The sequence below is a fragment of the Oncorhynchus clarkii genome, chromosome 17 (genome assembly GCF_045791955.1).
Source record: "Oncorhynchus clarkii lewisi isolate Uvic-CL-2024 chromosome 17, UVic_Ocla_1.0, whole genome shotgun sequence".
In the NCBI taxonomy this organism is placed as follows: domain Eukaryota; kingdom Metazoa; phylum Chordata; class Actinopteri; order Salmoniformes; family Salmonidae; genus Oncorhynchus; species Oncorhynchus clarkii.
In genome coordinates, this window is record NC_092163.1 from 34,635,622 (window position 1) to 34,654,084 (window position 18,463).

Consider the following 18,463-nt stretch of genomic DNA (forward strand, 5'->3'; position numbering starts at 1 on the left):
AGTTAGCCTGTCTGGTAGGCTCGCATCACTGTGCAGCTCTTGGCTGGGTTTCCCTTTGTTGTCCATAATAGTTTGCAAGCCCTGCCACATCCGACGAGCGTCCTAGCCGGTGTAGTAGGATTAGTAGAGCCGGTGTGTTGACACTTTACCTGTTCGAGCCGGTGAAGTAGAGCTGGTGTATTGACGCTTTGCCTGTTTGAGGGTTTGTCTGAGGACATAGCGGGATTTCTTACAAGCATCCGGATTAGTGTCCCGCTCCTTGAAGCGTCAGCTCTAGCCTTTAGCTCGGTGTGGCTGTTGCCTGTTATCGATGGCGTCTGGTTGGGATATGTACGTATTGTCACTGTGGGGACGACGTCAACGATGCACTTATTGATGAAGCCGGTGACTGAAGTGGTATACTCCTCAATGCCGTGGATGAATCCCGGAACATATTCCAGTCTGTGCTAGCAGAACAGTCCTGTAGTGTAGCATCTGTGTCACTGACCACTTCCCTCTGCAAAAGCAATAATGTTCCCTCATTACTGTCACAACATCTGAAGGCTTAAAACATTCAAAACTTTCAACTCGGGCAGAAAATCCAGACATGCTCTTTTATACAGCTATTTCATTTGATTCTTGTTTATTTTCCTTTTTCAAGCGGTTTGAGATGATTTTTGTAATAGAAGAGCTATAGAAGTTTAATAAAAATGTATAATTAGTATTATACATGCATATAAACCAACTGCAGGCTTCCAAAGTGTATCTTCAAGGAATCTGTGCCCTATAATTGTCCTCAAATCTCTCCTCTGTAATTGGTCCAAGGCCCTGTCCGCTAACCAATGTCTCCCGTGTGATTGGTGCAGAGTCCAGGGAGGCCAGGGGCAGCGTGACCAGTTTGAGCAGTGACTTCTCTCTGATCACGGAGGACGCGGGCGGAGCCTCCAGCCTCACCAATGAGGCCGTGGACCTGTTCTCCGGCCAGCCTCTGGGAGCCTCCAGCTGGTGAGTCCTCACCGTTTCTCTGGAAGTCAGTGTAACCCCAGCCAAAACATTTCCTTTCACTTTTGAATATTCCCCCTATATGTATCAGGGATGTCACATGGATGAGTATTCCTTTAAAGGGTGATGGCACTTCCTGATTTGGCCTCATTTTAAATTGGTTCATTAAGATATGCTAGCAGCCATGACTGAATTCAAACGTGAGTTGGTTTCAGTGTGGTTTGATGCGTCTCGTGTGTGTGTTCGCAGGTGGGAAGAGTTAGCCAAATCATTTAGCTAATAGCTTCAGCCAGCTGGTGTGCGACCAGGGCAAAATTGGTTTGACTTTGGACAGCCTATCTCTGGGGCTAGTTAAGGACCGTCAATAAATGACACAATGTAAATTCGACATTATTTTTCACATTGCAAACCTTTTTTAGTTTTCACATGAACTGCTTTCAATATTTGGATAAGACATTTCTACAATGTGTAGTTGTTTTGAGGTTTGTAGCATTTAACACTCCCTTTTGAAAATGGCAGCTAACATGCTATACATGACGTCAGAGCTCTCAGGGTCTCTACTTCACAGCTCTGTATGGGCTTTGACTGACAGTTATTCGTACCCCGTGCGTGACAAGTTGCCCCCATTCCTCCCACTAATTGGGCATTTTTGGTGAGGGAAATGCTGTAAAAGAACTCTATGTACAGTACCAGTCAAGTTTGGACACCTACTCATTCAAGGGTTTTTCATAATTATTACTATTTTCTACATTGCAGAATAATAGTGAAGACATCAAAACTGTGAAATAACACATGAAATCATGTAACCAAAAAAAGTGTTTTCTTCAAATTAACCACCCTTTGCCTTGATGACAGATTTGCACTCTCTTGACATTCTCTCAACCAGCTTCACCTGGAATACTTTTCCAACAGTCTTGAAGGAGTTCCGACATGCTAAGCACTTGTTTGCTGCTTTTTCTTCACTCTGTGGTCCAACTCATCCCAAATAATCTGTTGGGTTAAGGTTGGGTGATTGTGGAAGCCAGGTCATCTGATGCAGCATTCATCACTGTCCTTCATGGTCAAATATATAGCCTGGAGGTGTGTTTGGTGATTGTCCTGTTGACAAAACAAATTATATTCCCACTAAGCGCAAACCAGATGATGGCGTATTGCTGCAGTGTGCCTTGAATTTAAGTGTGCCTTGAATTCTAAATAAATCACTGACAGTGTCATCAGCAAAGCACCATCACACCTCCTCCATGCTTCACAGTGGGAACCACACATGCAGAGATGTTCCGTTCACCTACTCAGCGTCACAAAGACACACGGTTGGAACCAAAAATCTCATTTGGACTCATCAGACCAAAGGACAGATTTCCACCAATATAATGTCCATTGCTCGTGTTTCTTGGACCAAGCAAATCTCTTATTCTTATTGGTGTCCTTTAGTAGTGGTTTATTTGCAGCATTTTGACCATGAAGGCCTAATTCATGCGGTCTCCTCTGAACAGTTGATGTTGAGTTGTCTGTTACTTGAACTCTGAAGCATTTATTTGGGCTGCAATTTCTGAGGCTGGTAACACTAATTAACTTATTCTCCGCAGCAGAGGTAACTCTGGGGCTTCCTTTCCTGTTTCGGTCCTCATGTGAGCCAGTTTCATCATAACGCTTGATGGTTTTTGTGACTGCACTTGAAGAAATGTTCAATGTTCTTGACATTTTCCGATTAAGACTTGAATGTCAGTCAAAGTAATGATGAACTGTCGTTTCTCTTTGCTTATTTGAGCTGTTCCTGCCATAATATGGACTTGGTATTTTACCAAATAGGGCTGTCTAATGTATACCACCCCTACCTTGTCACAACACAACTGATTGGCTCTAACGCATTAAGAAGGAAATAAATTCCACAAATGTACTTTTTAACAAGGCACACCTGTTTAATTGAAATGCATTCCAGGTGACTACCTCACGAAGCTGGTTGAGAGAATGCCACGAGTGTGCAAAGTTGTCATGAAGGCAAAGGGAGGCCACTTTGAAGAATCTCATATAAAATGACACTTTTGTTGTTGGTTACTACATGATTCCATATGAGTTATTTCATAGTTTTTATGTCTTCACTATTATTCTAGAATGTAGAAAAAAATAAAGAAAAACCCCGGAATGAGTAGGTGTCAACTTTTGACTGGTACTGTATTTTGAAAGATGAGACATTGAGGATTATAATAAATACTGCTTTGATGTCATATAAGCAAGCCAAACACCTGTATGTCCAAATTGTGCACTTCACATTTCTGTATCTTAAAACTAATGTAATATACAGTGTCAACGTTCATGACGACTTTGATGTACTGTTACAATATGCGTTGTCCTGAACAGAATGAGCCTGTTTGTTCATATTGTGATTTAAAAAAAAAAAAAAGTTCTTCTTTTGCCACAACTACGCATCTGAATGCACTCATGACTCCATTCCTTGTACACTCAAATTACTTTCTGCTTCTCTGAATTTTATTGTGAAAACCTAACACTAAGTTCGTATTTTATAATTTAGCTAATTTCACTAGTTGGCAATGGAACAAGCTTTCAAATCATGCCCACCTGACCCATATTGCGATTTTTATAATGGACTGTTTCTGGATTGCGTAAACAACAATAGTAATTGTGTAAAGGCAGAGATGCAGGACAGTTCCAAGCCAGTTCTAGTTCTTTAACGGAACAGCCAGGAGAGCTCAAAAAAGCACCTTAGAGTTGAAGACTATAAAAGTGCATTGAAATAGCTTAGGAACTTGTGCACGCTTTGGAGAGGTGTGTGGCCATTGGGAGACACCAGTTAGTCCTCTCACTCTAACCCTTGTGACTTCTTTGTCTTGTGTTTTACCTACCCCACATTTTTCTTATGTTACTGAATGTATCCAGAGTATTGTCAGATTTCTTTATCAACAAAAGTGGCAAAGTACATTAAATGCACATAAAATCAGCAGTAATGTTTGGATTAAGTATTGTCAGATGAACTGTTGTGTCCTCCACCATTTGGTCTAATGATTTTCCAATCATGTCTAAACTGTTCCCTTTCAATTGCTACCATGGTTGTGCATATGCTTTTCATAGTTCTAAGAAATGTTTCAATTTAGCCCTATCCGTCTAGGCCAATTCCCACAAGTGTAAGGGGTTAAGTCATGAAATTTGAAGCTATTGGAAATGTAACAGATTGTCCCATGTACGTTGTATAGTTTACCAATAGTCTCTAACTAGCCCCATAGGGTTGCGTGCAGCTGCACTCTGAATTGATTACTTTTGTGCTGCCAGCTGTGGATTGAAACAAACCCAACCTTAATTTACCTTGTGATGCAGTCACAAACACAAGTCTCGCAAAACTCAGTTTTGGATGAGACCGACTATGACAAATTATCCTATTGACACTTTTCTAGTCAATTTGAAAGTAGAATACGTTTTTCTGACTCGATGCCACAGCCTCTTTTCTAAATTAGAAGTTGGTTTTTAGGGAGAGTTGCTCTTTAACCCAATAAAGTCCAGTATGCCTCGTCTCTGGCGTTTCTGGCTCCCTGCTCTTACCAACTGAGCCACAAAGGACAGAACTGCCTTAAAATAAGGGTTGTCAAACTTCTCCTTTATTGTGGCCTCCCCAGGAGGAAGGGACACACCTCGTCCCCCCAGACGGTGCTGTGGAACCGGCCCGACCCCATGCATGAGCGTCTGGCCCATCCCCTCGGCCAAGAGGCCAAGTCTTCCAGCTCCTCCTCCTCCAACCAATCGGAGCAGGGCTTCACACGCGCCGGCAGCAGTCCTATGTCTGTGCCTGGGAGAAGGTAAGCTTCCACTTTAGAAGTCAGTCGCCGATTTAGTTTGAAAGATTTATATTCTGTATTTTCTGTTTATTCAGATGGGCACAGTATGAAATGAATGTGGAAAGGGAGATGCAGAATAGCGGTGGGGCTGGGATTCTGCGTAACATGTGCTGCAGGTGACGTTATTTGCTAGACCAACCTCAAGCACAGCCGGTTGCAGTTCATGGGCTCCGACCACAACGATAAGGGATGCCACGTTTTTGTCTGCCCCTCTTTCTGTCTTTGTAAATGGATTGACTCCATACTGCATCTGTTTCTCTCCATGTTGCATGTTTGCCATTCTGCAATGAAAGGTGAATAACTGAATAACATCTAAGTGTGTGACTGTCTGCGGTGACACGTACCCTTTACAGACATACTTTATGGTAATTTATTTTTCAAAAGAATAGAATGTGGCATTGTGTTGGATGACAAAACTGCACCTTTTAGAGTGGCCTTGTATTGACCCCAGCACAATGTGCTTCAATCGGCTTCTTTTTTATGCCACACTTGTCAGGGGGATGGATTTTCTTGGCGAATAAGAAATGCTCAGTAACAGGGTTGTAAACTAATTTAAAAGCATTTCTGTGAAGCTTTGTGATTGACAAGGACAAGTTTAACGTCGGACAACAATAGAATGTTCATGATTTAATGTGTGCCAATGCCGCCTCAGCACTACGGCTACAAGCTGTAGGCAGACCTTTACAGCAATCATGACTAGGTCAGTTAAAGGAAATAAAAGTTTAGTCTTTGATACCGACAACCCCTTTCAGATATAAAGAAAAGGCAGAAAAAAGTTGGTGGCATGCTGAAGTTGGCGGTTTATTTTGGTTTGTTAGAGAACACAAGCACAAATACACGCATCCCCTGGTGAGACATTGTGGTGAGGCTGTGTTTTCAGTAGAATGTGTGAGACGGTGGGTCTCACAGTACAGCTTGATTATACCCTTCTCAGTATACGTGTATGTGTGTCTAGGGCTGTGGCGGTCATGATATTTTGTCAGCCGGTGATTGTCGAGCAAAAAACTGCCGGTCGAGGGCGTCCCGGGTGGCGCAGTGGTCTAGGGCATTGCATCACAGTGCTAGCTGTGCCACCAGAGACTCTGGGTTCACGCCCACGCTCTGTCGCAGCCGGCCGCAACCGGGAGGTCCGTGGGGCGACGCACAATTGGCCTAGCGCCGTCCGGGTTAGGGAGGGTTTGGCCGGTAGGGATATCCTTGTCTCATCGCGCACTAGCGACTCCTGTGGCGGGCCGGGCGCAGTGAACGCTAACCAGTTCGCCAGGTGCATGGTGTTTCCTCCGACACATTGGTGCGGCTGGCTTCCGGGTTGGATGCGCACTGTGTTAAGAAGCAGTGCGGCTTGGTTGGGTTGTGTTTCGGAGGACACATGGCTTTTGACCTTTGTCTCTCCCGAGCCTGTACGGGAGTTGTAGCGACGAGACAAGATAGTAACTACTAACAATTGGATACCACGAAAAGGGGGTAAAATTAAAAAAAAAACTGATGGTCTCACTGTAATTTACCGTTAATTAATATAAACACATTTAGCATCTCCTGGCTTCCACACATAGCCTACAAGCTACTGATTCAGAACTTTGGAACATCTACATTTTAAAAAGTCCAATAAATCCATGTAATATAGCCTACACATCACAATAAATCCCGCTACCAAAACCTGCGGCCTCTCCTTCACTGCAGCCAATGTGAGTAAAACATTTAAATGTGTTAAAGGCCATCCCCAGCCGCATCCTCAGAGCATGCGCAGACCAGCTGGCTGGTGTGTTTACGGACATATTCAATCAATCCTTATCCCAGTCTGCTGTTCCCACATGCTACAAGAGGGCCACCATTGTTCCTGTTCCCAAGAAAGCTAAGCTAACTGGGCCAAATGACTAGCACTCACTTCCGTCATCATGAAGTGCTTTGAGAGACTAGTCAAGGATCATATCACCTCCACCCTTTCCTGACACCCTAGACCCACTCCAATTTGCTTACCGCCCCAATAGGTCCACAGACAACGCAATCACACTGCACACTGCCTAACCCATCTGGACAAGAGGAATACCTATGTAAGAATGCTGTTCATCGACGACAGCTCAGCATTTAACACCATACTACCCTCCAAACTCGTCATTAAGCTCGAGACCCTGGGTCTCGACCCCGCCCTGTGCAACTGGGTCCTGGACTTCCTGACGGGAAACCCCCAGGTGGTGAGGGTAGGTAACATCTCCACCCCTGATCCTCAACACTGGGGCCCCACAAGGGTGCATTCTCAGCCCTCTCCTGTACTCCCTGTTCACCATGACTGCTAGGCCATGCACGCCTCCAACTCAATCATCAAGACGACACTACAGTGATAGGCTTGATTACCAACAATGACGAGACGGCCTACAGGGAGGAGGTGAGGGCCCTCGGAATGTGGTGTCAAGAAAATAACCTCACACTCAATGTCAAGAAAACAAAGGAGATTATTGTGGACTTAAGGAAACAGTAGTGGGAGCAGCCCCCTATCCACATTGACGGGACGGTAGTGGAGAGGGTGGATTGTTTTATTTTTATTTTACATTTTTTAAGTTCCTCGGTGTACACATCACGGACCAACTGAAATGGTCCACCCACACAGACAGCGTGGTGAATAAGGCGCAGCAGCGCCTCTTCAACCTCAGGAGGCTGAAGAAATTCAGCTTGTCACTGAAAACACTCACAAACCTTTACAGATGCACAATCGAGAGCATCCTGTCGGGCTGTATCACCGCCTGGTACGACAACTGCTCTGCCCACAACCGTAAGGCTCTCCAGAGGGTAGTGAGGTCTGCACAACGCATCACCCGGGGCAAACTACCTGCCCTCCATGACACCTACACCAGCCGATGTCACAGGAAGGCCAAAAAGATCAAGGACAACAACCACCTGAGCCACTGCCTGTTCACCCCGCTATCATCCAGAAGGCGAGGTCAGTACAGGTGCATCAATGCGGGGACAGAGAGACTGAAAAACAGCTTCAATCTCAAGGCCATCAGACTGTTAAACAGCAATCACTCGTGGCTGCTGCCAAAACACCGAATCAACTCTAGCCACTTTAATAATGGAAAAGTCGCACTTTAAACAATGCCACTTTATATAATGTTTACATACCCTACATTACTCTTCTCATATGTATATAATGTACTCTATACCATCTACTGCATTTTGCCTATGCCGTTCGGCCATCACTCATTCATATAGTTTAATATACATATTCTTATTAATTCCTTTACACGTGTGTGTGTGTGTGTGTGTATAAGGTAGTTGTTGTGGAATTGTTAGATTACTTGTTAGATATTACTGCATGGTCAGAACTAGAAGCACAAGCATTTCACTGCACTCTTTAACAACATCTGCTAACCATGTGTATATGACAAATAACATTTGTTGTATTTTTAGACAGAAAATGTAGTCTCTTTCAGAAGAACACTGAGATGTACTTATGTTAAGCCCTGATATGACTATGTGATATGACTGTGGGCTACACTAATTCATTTAGCGGACAAGAATTGCTTAGAATTCCGAGGCATTATTTGTATTTTATACTATGAAGAATACAGTTGAACATGGCTTAATAAAATATAAAGTATATTTTCTCCAAACGGTTTCAAAGAAAATGCGCACATGCGGCTATTCTGTGTTGAGCAGTTAACAAAGAAACAGGTCCTCCTTTTTGCTTAATTTAGTTATTTATGCAACTGTAGTTGTGACTCAAACATTGGATTATATGTTTTGATGTTTTGTACATTCTAAGGCTACATGATAGGACTCTAATGATTTGAAAAAAGTTTCAAGCTGCACACACTTCATCAGTCTCTCATTCACAATTTGGCAAGCACTTGATAATATTCTCACCAGACCTCGAATTTCCCAGGGGAATCCCTCTTGTGTGGCCGTAATGCTCCCTAAAAATCTGCATGCCTTTTGCTGAATAGAATAGGCTAATTATAATACCCTTCTGCCAGCTGCTGTGCTCTGAAGCACCTCTCACTCACATGGCTCGCTCAGATGTAGCTAATACCCGTCACGTGATCGGTTCCTTCTCTCAGGTGTTTCAGCTAAGAAGTAGGCTACAAGGGAATGAAGATGGACACATCGGGTACGCAAGCATTCCTCTTATCAAATTCCTTGCCGCATATTGAAGATGTTAGATCTTAGATCTGTTCTTATTATCAGCCAACAACGAATAGCAAAAGCACTAGCCTATGTCAGTCTACTATCCCCCATAGTACAAAAGTTGACTTATTCTATTGGTCAATTTGTCCTTTTGTGCAATAAATAAATATTCCAAACATTCTGGGATGCGATAGATCCCAAATGAATACAACACGGCTGATTTCTTTTTTCTTTTCTTTTCCTCATTATAATCGCAGCAATGCACGCATGGCAGTAGGCTAAGTGCGAAGGTTCCAAAATGCAACGAATTAGCGGGAAAACACTTATCTAAAGTGACGGCAAATACTGTTATGCATCTAGTACTTTATTATAAACGTGCATTTTTATGGTGAAAAGGATCTTCCCCAAACTTGAAACTCACGTGCTGCGTATGTATGCTAGTTAGGCGCTACACCCGTTGTGAAGCGGATTAATATGCTTAATTGTAATAAGTTATTTGACCACTAGTTGTGATACAAACCTTATCAAAATATAGGCATGTGGGCTAGGATACATGAGGTGTGCGACTATGATTTGAAAAGTCGCAAAAAAAAAAGGTATGCCCTGTTTCTTGCCTTCCTGCAAAAGCAGGACATCATCCACAGGTGAGGGGCTAATATTGTCACCCATCAGACTATTCTTAATGTTGTCTTTACATATACTAAATAATATGTGTGAAATTAATTTTTATTTAGAAAGGTGCATGATAATGGTACAGTCTCAACAGGGGCATGGGGGGAAAAATACATGTAATCTACGCACTTAATATTCAAATGGAGGACGCTTTTCCCATGGTTCATTTTCATGCCAGGTAGGCTATATTCTTGTTGTAAAGTGAAGCAATGTGCTTAATATCAGGAAAGTTGCTAAATATATATATAGGTGGCCTAGCCCATTGAAAGCTGATGGATCCTCTTTTTAATAGAGGCCATCAACTCTGTTTTCTCACCTAATGGCATAGCCTATGGAAATGTTGGCTCATAGGCTCGCATGAAGTGTTTATTTAGGTTTTCGATTACATTTGCATTGATGTCCGAGTGAGTGTTTTAGAGAGACAATAGTGCTGAGTACTAGGCAGGAAGCAAGTTTGGAAGGCTACTAATGACCAGCAGCAGCATCAGAGCTTGAAGAAGCCTAATTACCGTGACTAAACGGTCACATGGATTTTGACTGCCGTCATGACTCATGACCGCCGGTGTGGCAATAATACAGTCACTGTAACAGTCCTCTGTGTGTCTCACTGGTTTATTAGTACAGCTCCTTACTCCAGAGCTCCTTGTTCATTTGGTCAATTTGCATGACAATGGAAGGTGCGTTGGTGTTTTGGTAGTTGGTTCAAACTCCATTCATTGTCATTCCACTGACATTGGGGTATGCCGTATGTGTAATATCCATATGACGTTTCTGTGCTTGTTGACTTGCCTTGTTAATTCCCCCTGATGGTATTATTCTAGTTCTGGATTGAATTGACGTGAGTGTTGTACCTTGACTGTTGACTTTTGCCACTGAGGTCGCGACATCGTGCCGTGAAGCCCCCCCCTCCCACTGACCTCACAGCTCACGGCTGGATTCTCTCTCGTCTCTCACTTCTCCCAATTGAATTTCCTTATTTTTTTTCCCCCCTCTCCTTTGGCTCTTTCACTTTCCTCTCTCTGTATTCGCTGCATTCCCTGCTCTCTCCATTCTCTTTTTCCACTCTTTCTCTCTCTGCATCTCCCTTTCTACTCTGGCCAGGCTGGCGGCGGAGTACGCCCAATCCGGCTCCTCCCTCTCCATGGACTACGGCAGCTGGCAGCTTGTGTCGGGCTGCGGCTCCATCCACGACCATGGACAGGTCGCCGCCGCCAACGACTCGCCCCTCCCCTTTAGCTTCCAGGACGAGGGGCCCAGCGGACGCATGTGAGTCTACGGGCTGCGTCACAAAATAGAACACAATCCCCTATGTAGTGCACTACTTTTGACCGTGGTTCGGTAGGGAATAGGGTGCCATTTGGGACGCACACAAGGATCGCATTCCGATTCTCAACCTTTCTCCCGGAAGTGTGCACTCGTTCACCCCCACCCCCCCGTGCATTGGATTGGTGCAAGCATGGCTGGAGGGAATTATCACCATATTGCCCACACCAGTGTGTATTCCTTTTAAATTCACGAGGGGGAATGTACGAGTACCCTTCGGCGTAGTGGTCGAGAATCGGACCCCTGCTACGCACACCTCTAACCCTCAGGAATATCTTTCTCTCTCTTTACCTCCTTCTCCGCCTTTCTCCCTTATTTATTCACCTCCTTTCTCTCCCCCATTCCTTTGTGGAAGAGGAGGCGGTGGCAGGGCTCAGTGGGTGGGGGCTGGGGCCTCCTGTTGGGCTGGTCCACCATTGTGTGCGTGTGTGTCACACCTGCAGGGTTGGATAGAGTTGGTGTGTGTTTGAGTGACAAAGCAGAGAGAGTCTGTTCTGGAGGATGTGTGCGTGGGTACCTGATATGTGCAAGTGTAGACACACAGAGACACAACAGTGTTCGACAGGCTGTTTAGGCAGTCTTCGTATATACACACCGATGGCCTGAGCTGTTGCTCTCTCTCTGTGTCTGTGCGTGTGTGTGTACTGTATCTTGGGAGACTATGGTATGGAATATTTGCTTCATCATTCTCTGTCCCCTGCGAACTGGAGGTTTAAGTACAACTGAAAGAGGGGAACGAGAGTGAGTTCTTTTATCATTCATTTTTTTTCTTCTCCAGACTGCCTCTCTTCCCAGTGGGGGGGACACCTTTCCATTTCCATTTTGATCTGGCTGCCAAATTGAGTGTGTCCCGAGAACAAGGCGGCATGGGCAAATTACATCTATCTATCTTTCTTGATTTGAAGGGAAGGGAGAGGGGGAACAGAGGAGGAGGAATAGAGGAGGAAGTGTGCAGTCTGGGATTGCTCAGATTAAAAGTACACTGTCCTTTCATAACTAATTGGTGGAGCCTCTTCTCTCGCCAGTTACCTGTCCTTTTCAATTTATTTTCATGTGGTCTTCCCTCTCCCGTCTCCTCAAACTTGTTTTTTTCCCCCCATCTCTCTCTTTCACTCCTCCCTCTCTCTCCCAGGTGCCCGTCCCCCTCGGAGCGTCAGGTTCGTCTGGAGGCGGTGAGGGAGGTATTCCTTGCAGCCTACAGCTCCACCGTGGGGCTCAAGTCCAGCGCGCCCAGCCCCTCCGGCGCCATCACAGGCCTTCTGGAGCAGTTTGCCCGCGGCGTTGGCCTCCGGGGCACCAACAGCATCATCTGATCTAGGATTAGGTCACCCACTGCAAATGTGAAATCTGGGCCCGTAGTTATCGTATTCATAAAGCGTCTGAGTAAGAGTTCTGATCTAGGATCAGTTTTTCCTCTTCGATCAAAATGAATACAATCATATCGGCAGGCATGACCTGATTCTAGATCTACCCTCCTAGGCTCTTTGTGAATATGTTCCCCTCCCCCTCATTCACCTCCCTTCCGCTTAACCCCGTCCTGTAACACCTTGTGGTTGAATTGCGATCCACGATCAGCGTTCATTTTGTCGGGGAAAGCCACATCCTGTTTCGTATGGACTTTAATCAAATAAAAAGTGCAAATTTCACTACTCTATCCAGGTGCTGAAGCGTCTTTAAAAAAGCATTTTTATAGATATCTATCAAACCCGGATAAAAAAACATCTCTTTCCATTTTTTTATTTTTTTTTATTCATGCCTTCCAACTTATTCTCTGGACTTTTGCCTTTTTTTGTTTGTTGCACATTTTTTGTCAATTCAGGGAGTGGTTCGGGGGGATAACAATGCCAGCCACAGTATCAAAAAGGGACAGCTGGCCATTGTATAAAAAAATGTGCAGCATGGTTTAGAACAACTTGTCATTTATCTTTGGTTGGTGCTAAGAACGTGGTCAGAGTACAAAGGACTTTTTACATGGACACCTTTTTATGTGGAGTTCTTCCTTTTCTGTTTTTAAAATAATTATTTGGGATTCAACGTGCTGATCGTCCTAAATGGAGGAGACCACCCTTCTCTTTTCTTAAGTGACTGAACTCATGAAAGCTGCTATTCAGTGCTGAATCAAGCGGAAGCATAAACCATATCATTGTAGTGGATACTGTGGTTTACATACAAACAGCACTAGTCAAGTGTGTCAGGGCAACAGAACAACAGATGTTTCTTTTTATAACCTAATTTGGTGTAGAAAAGTCTGTCAAGCTGGATGTAGCTTTATTTTGTAGAATGTAATATGTTGAATCCTAAAACACCATCAGTGAAAACCTTTAGCTGATTTTTACAATTGGTTAATTATCTTGAATAATCAAACTTGTGGTCAGATAAGTCACTTATGTGCAGACTTAAAAGCAAAGATCAGTTTAGCATTGTCGCCATACAAAACATTTTTATACGGTTTTCCTATGTTTTAAATTGATTTAAACCGCACATACACACCATTAGACCGGTCCCAGATCTGTTTGTGCTCTCTTGCTGATTCCTATGGTTGTTGCGGGAACCAATCTGGGATCAAGCTACACCATCATTACTGGTGCTTAAGACCGCAAGCCAGGAGAAGTCAGTCGAATTGCTGGGCTGTGTTAGGTCTTTTAAGGTGCTTGTATTTGAGCCCACTTCTGACAGCTATTCATACGGTCAGTCACTTCATCTCAACTTTTGTCTCTCAGTTTTGTGACATGACGGCTCCAAGCCACACCGCTTTCGGTCTTTGTTATTGCTCTACGTAAGCTAATGGCCTCGTTCCAGGCTGACTACATTGCAGTAGCCAGATCTCCCAACACATGGATAGGTGTTAAACATATTGACTTACTGCATGATCATCTCTAGCAATATGAAAGACATGGCACAGAACCATTGGTTGATGTGAGCAGCGCGACTGCAATATAAGCAGCCTGGAACACATCTCTTTCTGTGACTTAAGCGCTCTATTGCTGCATGAACAAGTGAACTTGGGGCCTACTTTGGATTAGTTAACTGCCACTGAACAATTGGCCTTTCAGATCACGTGGACAAGTCTTTGGCCGCATTCCAGACCAACTACATCGCGGTTACCTGCCAGATCTCACAACGCCTGGATAGGTTTTTAACATACAGCTAACCGCATTATTTGATATAGCAATCTGATGGCCGTCTGCTAAGTTGGTTGATGCATGCAGCACGACTGCAATGTAGTCGGGCCTGGAACGCGACCACGGGGGAGGTAGCGATTATGCAGGAAAATGGCAGTGTTGTGGCGCCATTGCGTTGAAAGATTCATTTGAGGCAGCACTTACTGTGATTTGTTTAGCTTGTTTGCAACGCCAAATGGTTTTGACTGTAGTACTGTACCTCAGGACCTTTTTTTGTGCCTTTTCAGCGGTAGCAGAGGAAGAGATTCACCCTTTTTTTAAAAACTTTTTTCCAAAGTAATTTCTGTTTCTTATACATTTAAAGAGCTTGTTTTTTAAATGCTTTGTGAGAATCCACAACTAAGAGCTAGCTACTACACTTTAAAACACATAGCATTGGTCAGTTGAAAGGCAAGCTAATGGCTTAATCCTTCAATCACTTGAATGCAAAATGATTTATATTTTTTCAGTCTTTGTTCAATAATGTTTGTCTATGGTCAATGGCAATTGATCATAATGTACAATATTGTTTCTGCAAAGTCTGTGTGAGATCTTTCTGTCAATCAGTTGGGTTTAAGGGGAGATGGGGTGAAGGTTCAGGAATATCGGTGTGAGAAGTTACCTTTTTTTATAGAGTACTCTCGCTTGTCAATCAGTGTGCAGACTGATGTAGTATTGGGACATCTGGTTTTAACTCATTTGTACATTCTCTGTCTCACAGGATCTTCCAACAGTCTACTTTGTTGGAAGCTTACCTGGTGACTTTCTTTCACTTGTCCAATCCTTTGAAATCAAAGAAAGGAAACTACTTTGGGCCCTCCTCACCTTTCCTGAACATAACCCATCTGGAAGAATTTCAGAGACTATTTAGCAAAAACATTTGAACTACATCGCATCCTGTTATCAAACTTCGATATGATTTACCACACCAGAGAAATGATTGAAAACCAGGATGTCCATGGTAGGATATATTGGTGACACTTGGGTCTATTCCTAGGTCCCTGTTTGTAGGCAAAAGGCCCAGAGCCCCTAGACAATTTGCAGTTGATACATTCCTTTCAGTTCACACTTTTCACTGGGTACATTATTTACCTTTAGGATTACGCAAGCACCTCACGTGATTGTTCAACTCATCCATGTTTTTGCATGTAATTTCCCCCAACTAATTGAAACTAGTGGAATATACAGTACATGGATACATTTTTCCTAAATTAACCTTCATTTTTAGTATGATTATTTTCTTTTGATTTTACAGAAATGCTGCATTGCACTCATCTTCCTTTATTGACGTGTCAATCTCTTTACACAGACATCTTCGAGTTGAGTCATTTTTAAGTCATTTTATCTTGTTTTTTGTTTTAAATTGCTCTTAATTCTCGCCAGAGAGAGAATCGGCTACATTGAGAAAGGTGAATTGATATGCAGGTGGTTATTATGAATAAAGAAAAACAAATAAAATGTATGTACAATCATTTCTACCCTGAATCATTGGTCTTATATTTTAGGCTTTATAAGTGTTGACTTCCTTCATTAATCTGATGACTTATTTTTTTTTACCTGATTAAATGAATCAGGTAACAATTAACTCATTAGGATTTGGGGCACCACAGAAGAAATAGCTTGGAGTTACCATTTCCAGAATTAAACTCTTAAGGTACATGTATACAGTGCCTTGCAAAAGTATTCATCCCCATTGTCATTTTTCCTATTTTGTTACATTACAACCTGTAATTTTTAAATGGATTTGGATTTCATGTAATGGACATACACAAAATAGTCAATTGGGGAAGTGAAACTTAAAATAACTTTCTAAAAATTACAAAATGGAAAAGTGCGTGCGTGCTTTTGTACTCTTTCCCTTTGAAGCCCCTAAAAAAGATTTGGTGCAACCAATTACCTTCAGAACTCTCACAATTACTTAGATTGCACACAGGTGGACTTTTAAGTGCCACATGAGAGAGATATTATTTATTTATATATATATATATATATAAAATGATCTAAGTTCTGTTCTGAAAGGCCTGCAGCACCATTAAGCAAGGGGCACCATGAAGACCAAGGAGCTCTCCAAACAGGTCAGGGACAAAATTGTGGAGAAGTACAGATCATGGTTGGGTTATAAAAAATGTTGAAAACTTTGTACATCCCACAGAGCACCATTTAACATTATTAAAAAATTTAAAGAATATGGCACTACAATAAACCTGCCAAGAGAGGGCTGCCCATCAAAACCAGGCAAGGAGGGCATTAAGCAGAGAGGCAACAAAGAGCCCAAAGATAACCCTGAAGGAGCTGCAAAGCTCCACAGCGGAGATTGGAGTATCTGTCCATAGGACCACTTTAAGCCACACTCCACAGAGCTGGGCTTTACAGAAGAGTGGCCAGTAAAAAAGCCATTGCTTAAAAAAAAAAATAAGCAAACACATTTGGTGTTTGCCAAAATGCATGTGGGAGCCTCCCCAAACATATGAAAGAAGGTACTCTGGCTTTTTGGCCATCAAGAAAAACGCTGTCTGGCGCAAACCCAACACCTCTCATCACCCTGAGAACATGAAGCATGGTGGTGGCAGCATCATGTTGTGGGGATGTTTTTCATCGGCAGGGACTGGGAAACTGGTCAGAATTGATGGCGCTAAATACAAGGAAATTCTTGAGGGGAAACCTGTTTCAGTCTTCCAGAGATTTGAGACTGGGATGGAGGTTTACTTTCCAGCAGGACAATGACCCTAAGCATACTGCTAAAGCAACACTGGAGTGGTTTAAAGGAAAACATTTAAATGTATTGGAATGGCCTAGTCAAAGCCCAGACCTCAATCTAATTGAGAATCTGTGGTAGGACTTAAATATTGCTATACACCAGCGGAACCCATCCAACTTGAAGTAGCTGGAGCATTTTTGCCTTGAAGAAAAGGCAAAAATCCCAGTGGCTTGATTTGCCAAGCTTATAGAGATATACTCCAAGAGACTTGCAGCTGTAATTGCTGGAAAAGGTGGCTCTTCAAATTATTGACTTGGGGGGGTGAATAGTTATGCACACTCAAGCTTTCAGTTTTTGTGTCTTATTTCTTGTTTGTTTCACAATAAAAAATATTTTGCATCGTCAAAGTAGTAGGCAAAGTGGTAGGCATAAAATGATACAAACCCCCCCAAAATCCATTTTAATTCCAGGTTGTAAGGCAACAAAATAGGAAAAATGCCAAGGGGGGAATACTTTCGTAAGCCACTATCTATTTTATCGAAAGACAGTCATCTTATTAATCATTACCTCTTATCACATGCATCATTCTGAACATCGTATACTCCTTGCATCTGCAAAAACCCCAGCCTTGATCATTATTCAGTACTACACAAATTGGGTTAATTATTTATTTACGAGCTAACAAAAAAATAACAGAATACACACACTTAATACAAGAGACAAAAGGTCCCTGGTGGACTCAATATGTCACAATATGACATTTTACCCAACGACATGGAGAGAGAAAAAGGCACACTTATCGTCGAGACATTTCAGAATTATTCTCAGTAACGTTAATCATATACATTACCAGTCAAAAGTTTCAGAACATCTACTAATTCAAGGGTTTTATTTATTTTTTACTATTTTCTACATGTAGAATATTACCGAAGACATCAAAACTATGAAATAACACATGTAGTAAACAAAAAGGTGTTAAACAAATCTAAATATATTTTATATTTGAGATTCTTCAAATAGCCACCCTTTGCCTTGATCACAGCATATTTCATCAAGGATCTCTCTGAACTTCTCTCTGAACTGCTCTGTTCATTTTTGCCTCAATCCTGACTAGTCTCCCAGTCCCTGCCGCTGAAAAACATCCCCACAGGATGAATCTGCCACCACCATGCTTCACCATAGGGATGGGTGCCAGGTTTTCTCCAGGCGTGACACTGGGCATTCAGTCCAAAGAGTTCAATTTGGTTTAATATCGTCTGAGAGTCTTAAGGTGCCTTTTGGCGAACTCCAAGTGGACTGTTATGTTCTTTTTTACTGAAGAGTGGCTTCCGTCTGGCCACTCTACCATAAAGGCCTGCTTGGTGGAGTGCTGCATATATGTTTGTCCTTCTGGAAGGTTCTCCCATCTCCACAGAGGAACTCTGGAGCTCTGTCAGAGTGACTATCTTGCTCTTGGTCAACTCCCTGACCAAGGTGCTTAGCCCCCGATTGCTCAGTTTGGCTGGGTGGCCAGCTCTAGGAAGAGTCTTGGTGGTTCCAAACATCTTCCATTTAAGAATTGGGGACCTTCAATGCTGCAGAAATGTTTTGGTACCCTTCGCCAGATCTGTGCCTCGACACAATCCTGTCTCAGAGCTCTACGGACAATTCCTTCGACCTCA

The 18,463-nt window shown here is 43.0% G+C and overlaps 1 protein-coding gene across 2 annotated transcripts in view; it reads left to right on the forward strand.

Moving 5' to 3' along the window:
• Positions 1-15,576, forward strand: part of LOC139370742 (myotubularin related protein 14) — a 43,102-nt gene extending 27,526 nt beyond the window's left edge. Inside the window, exons 16-19 of one of the 2 annotated variants that reach the window (XM_071110410.1) lie at positions 846-984; positions 4,608-4,787; positions 10,722-10,886; positions 12,076-15,576. In XM_071110410.1, coding sequence (XP_070966511.1) covers positions 846-984; positions 4,608-4,787; positions 10,722-10,886; positions 12,076-12,256 — 665 coding nt within the window. In that variant the 3' untranslated portion in view covers positions 12,257-15,576. The remainder of the gene's footprint in view (positions 1-845; positions 985-4,607; positions 4,788-10,721; positions 10,887-12,075) is intronic. The other variant, XM_071110411.1, reaches the window with a different exon arrangement.
• The last annotated feature ends 2,887 nt before the right edge of the window (positions 15,577-18,463 follow it).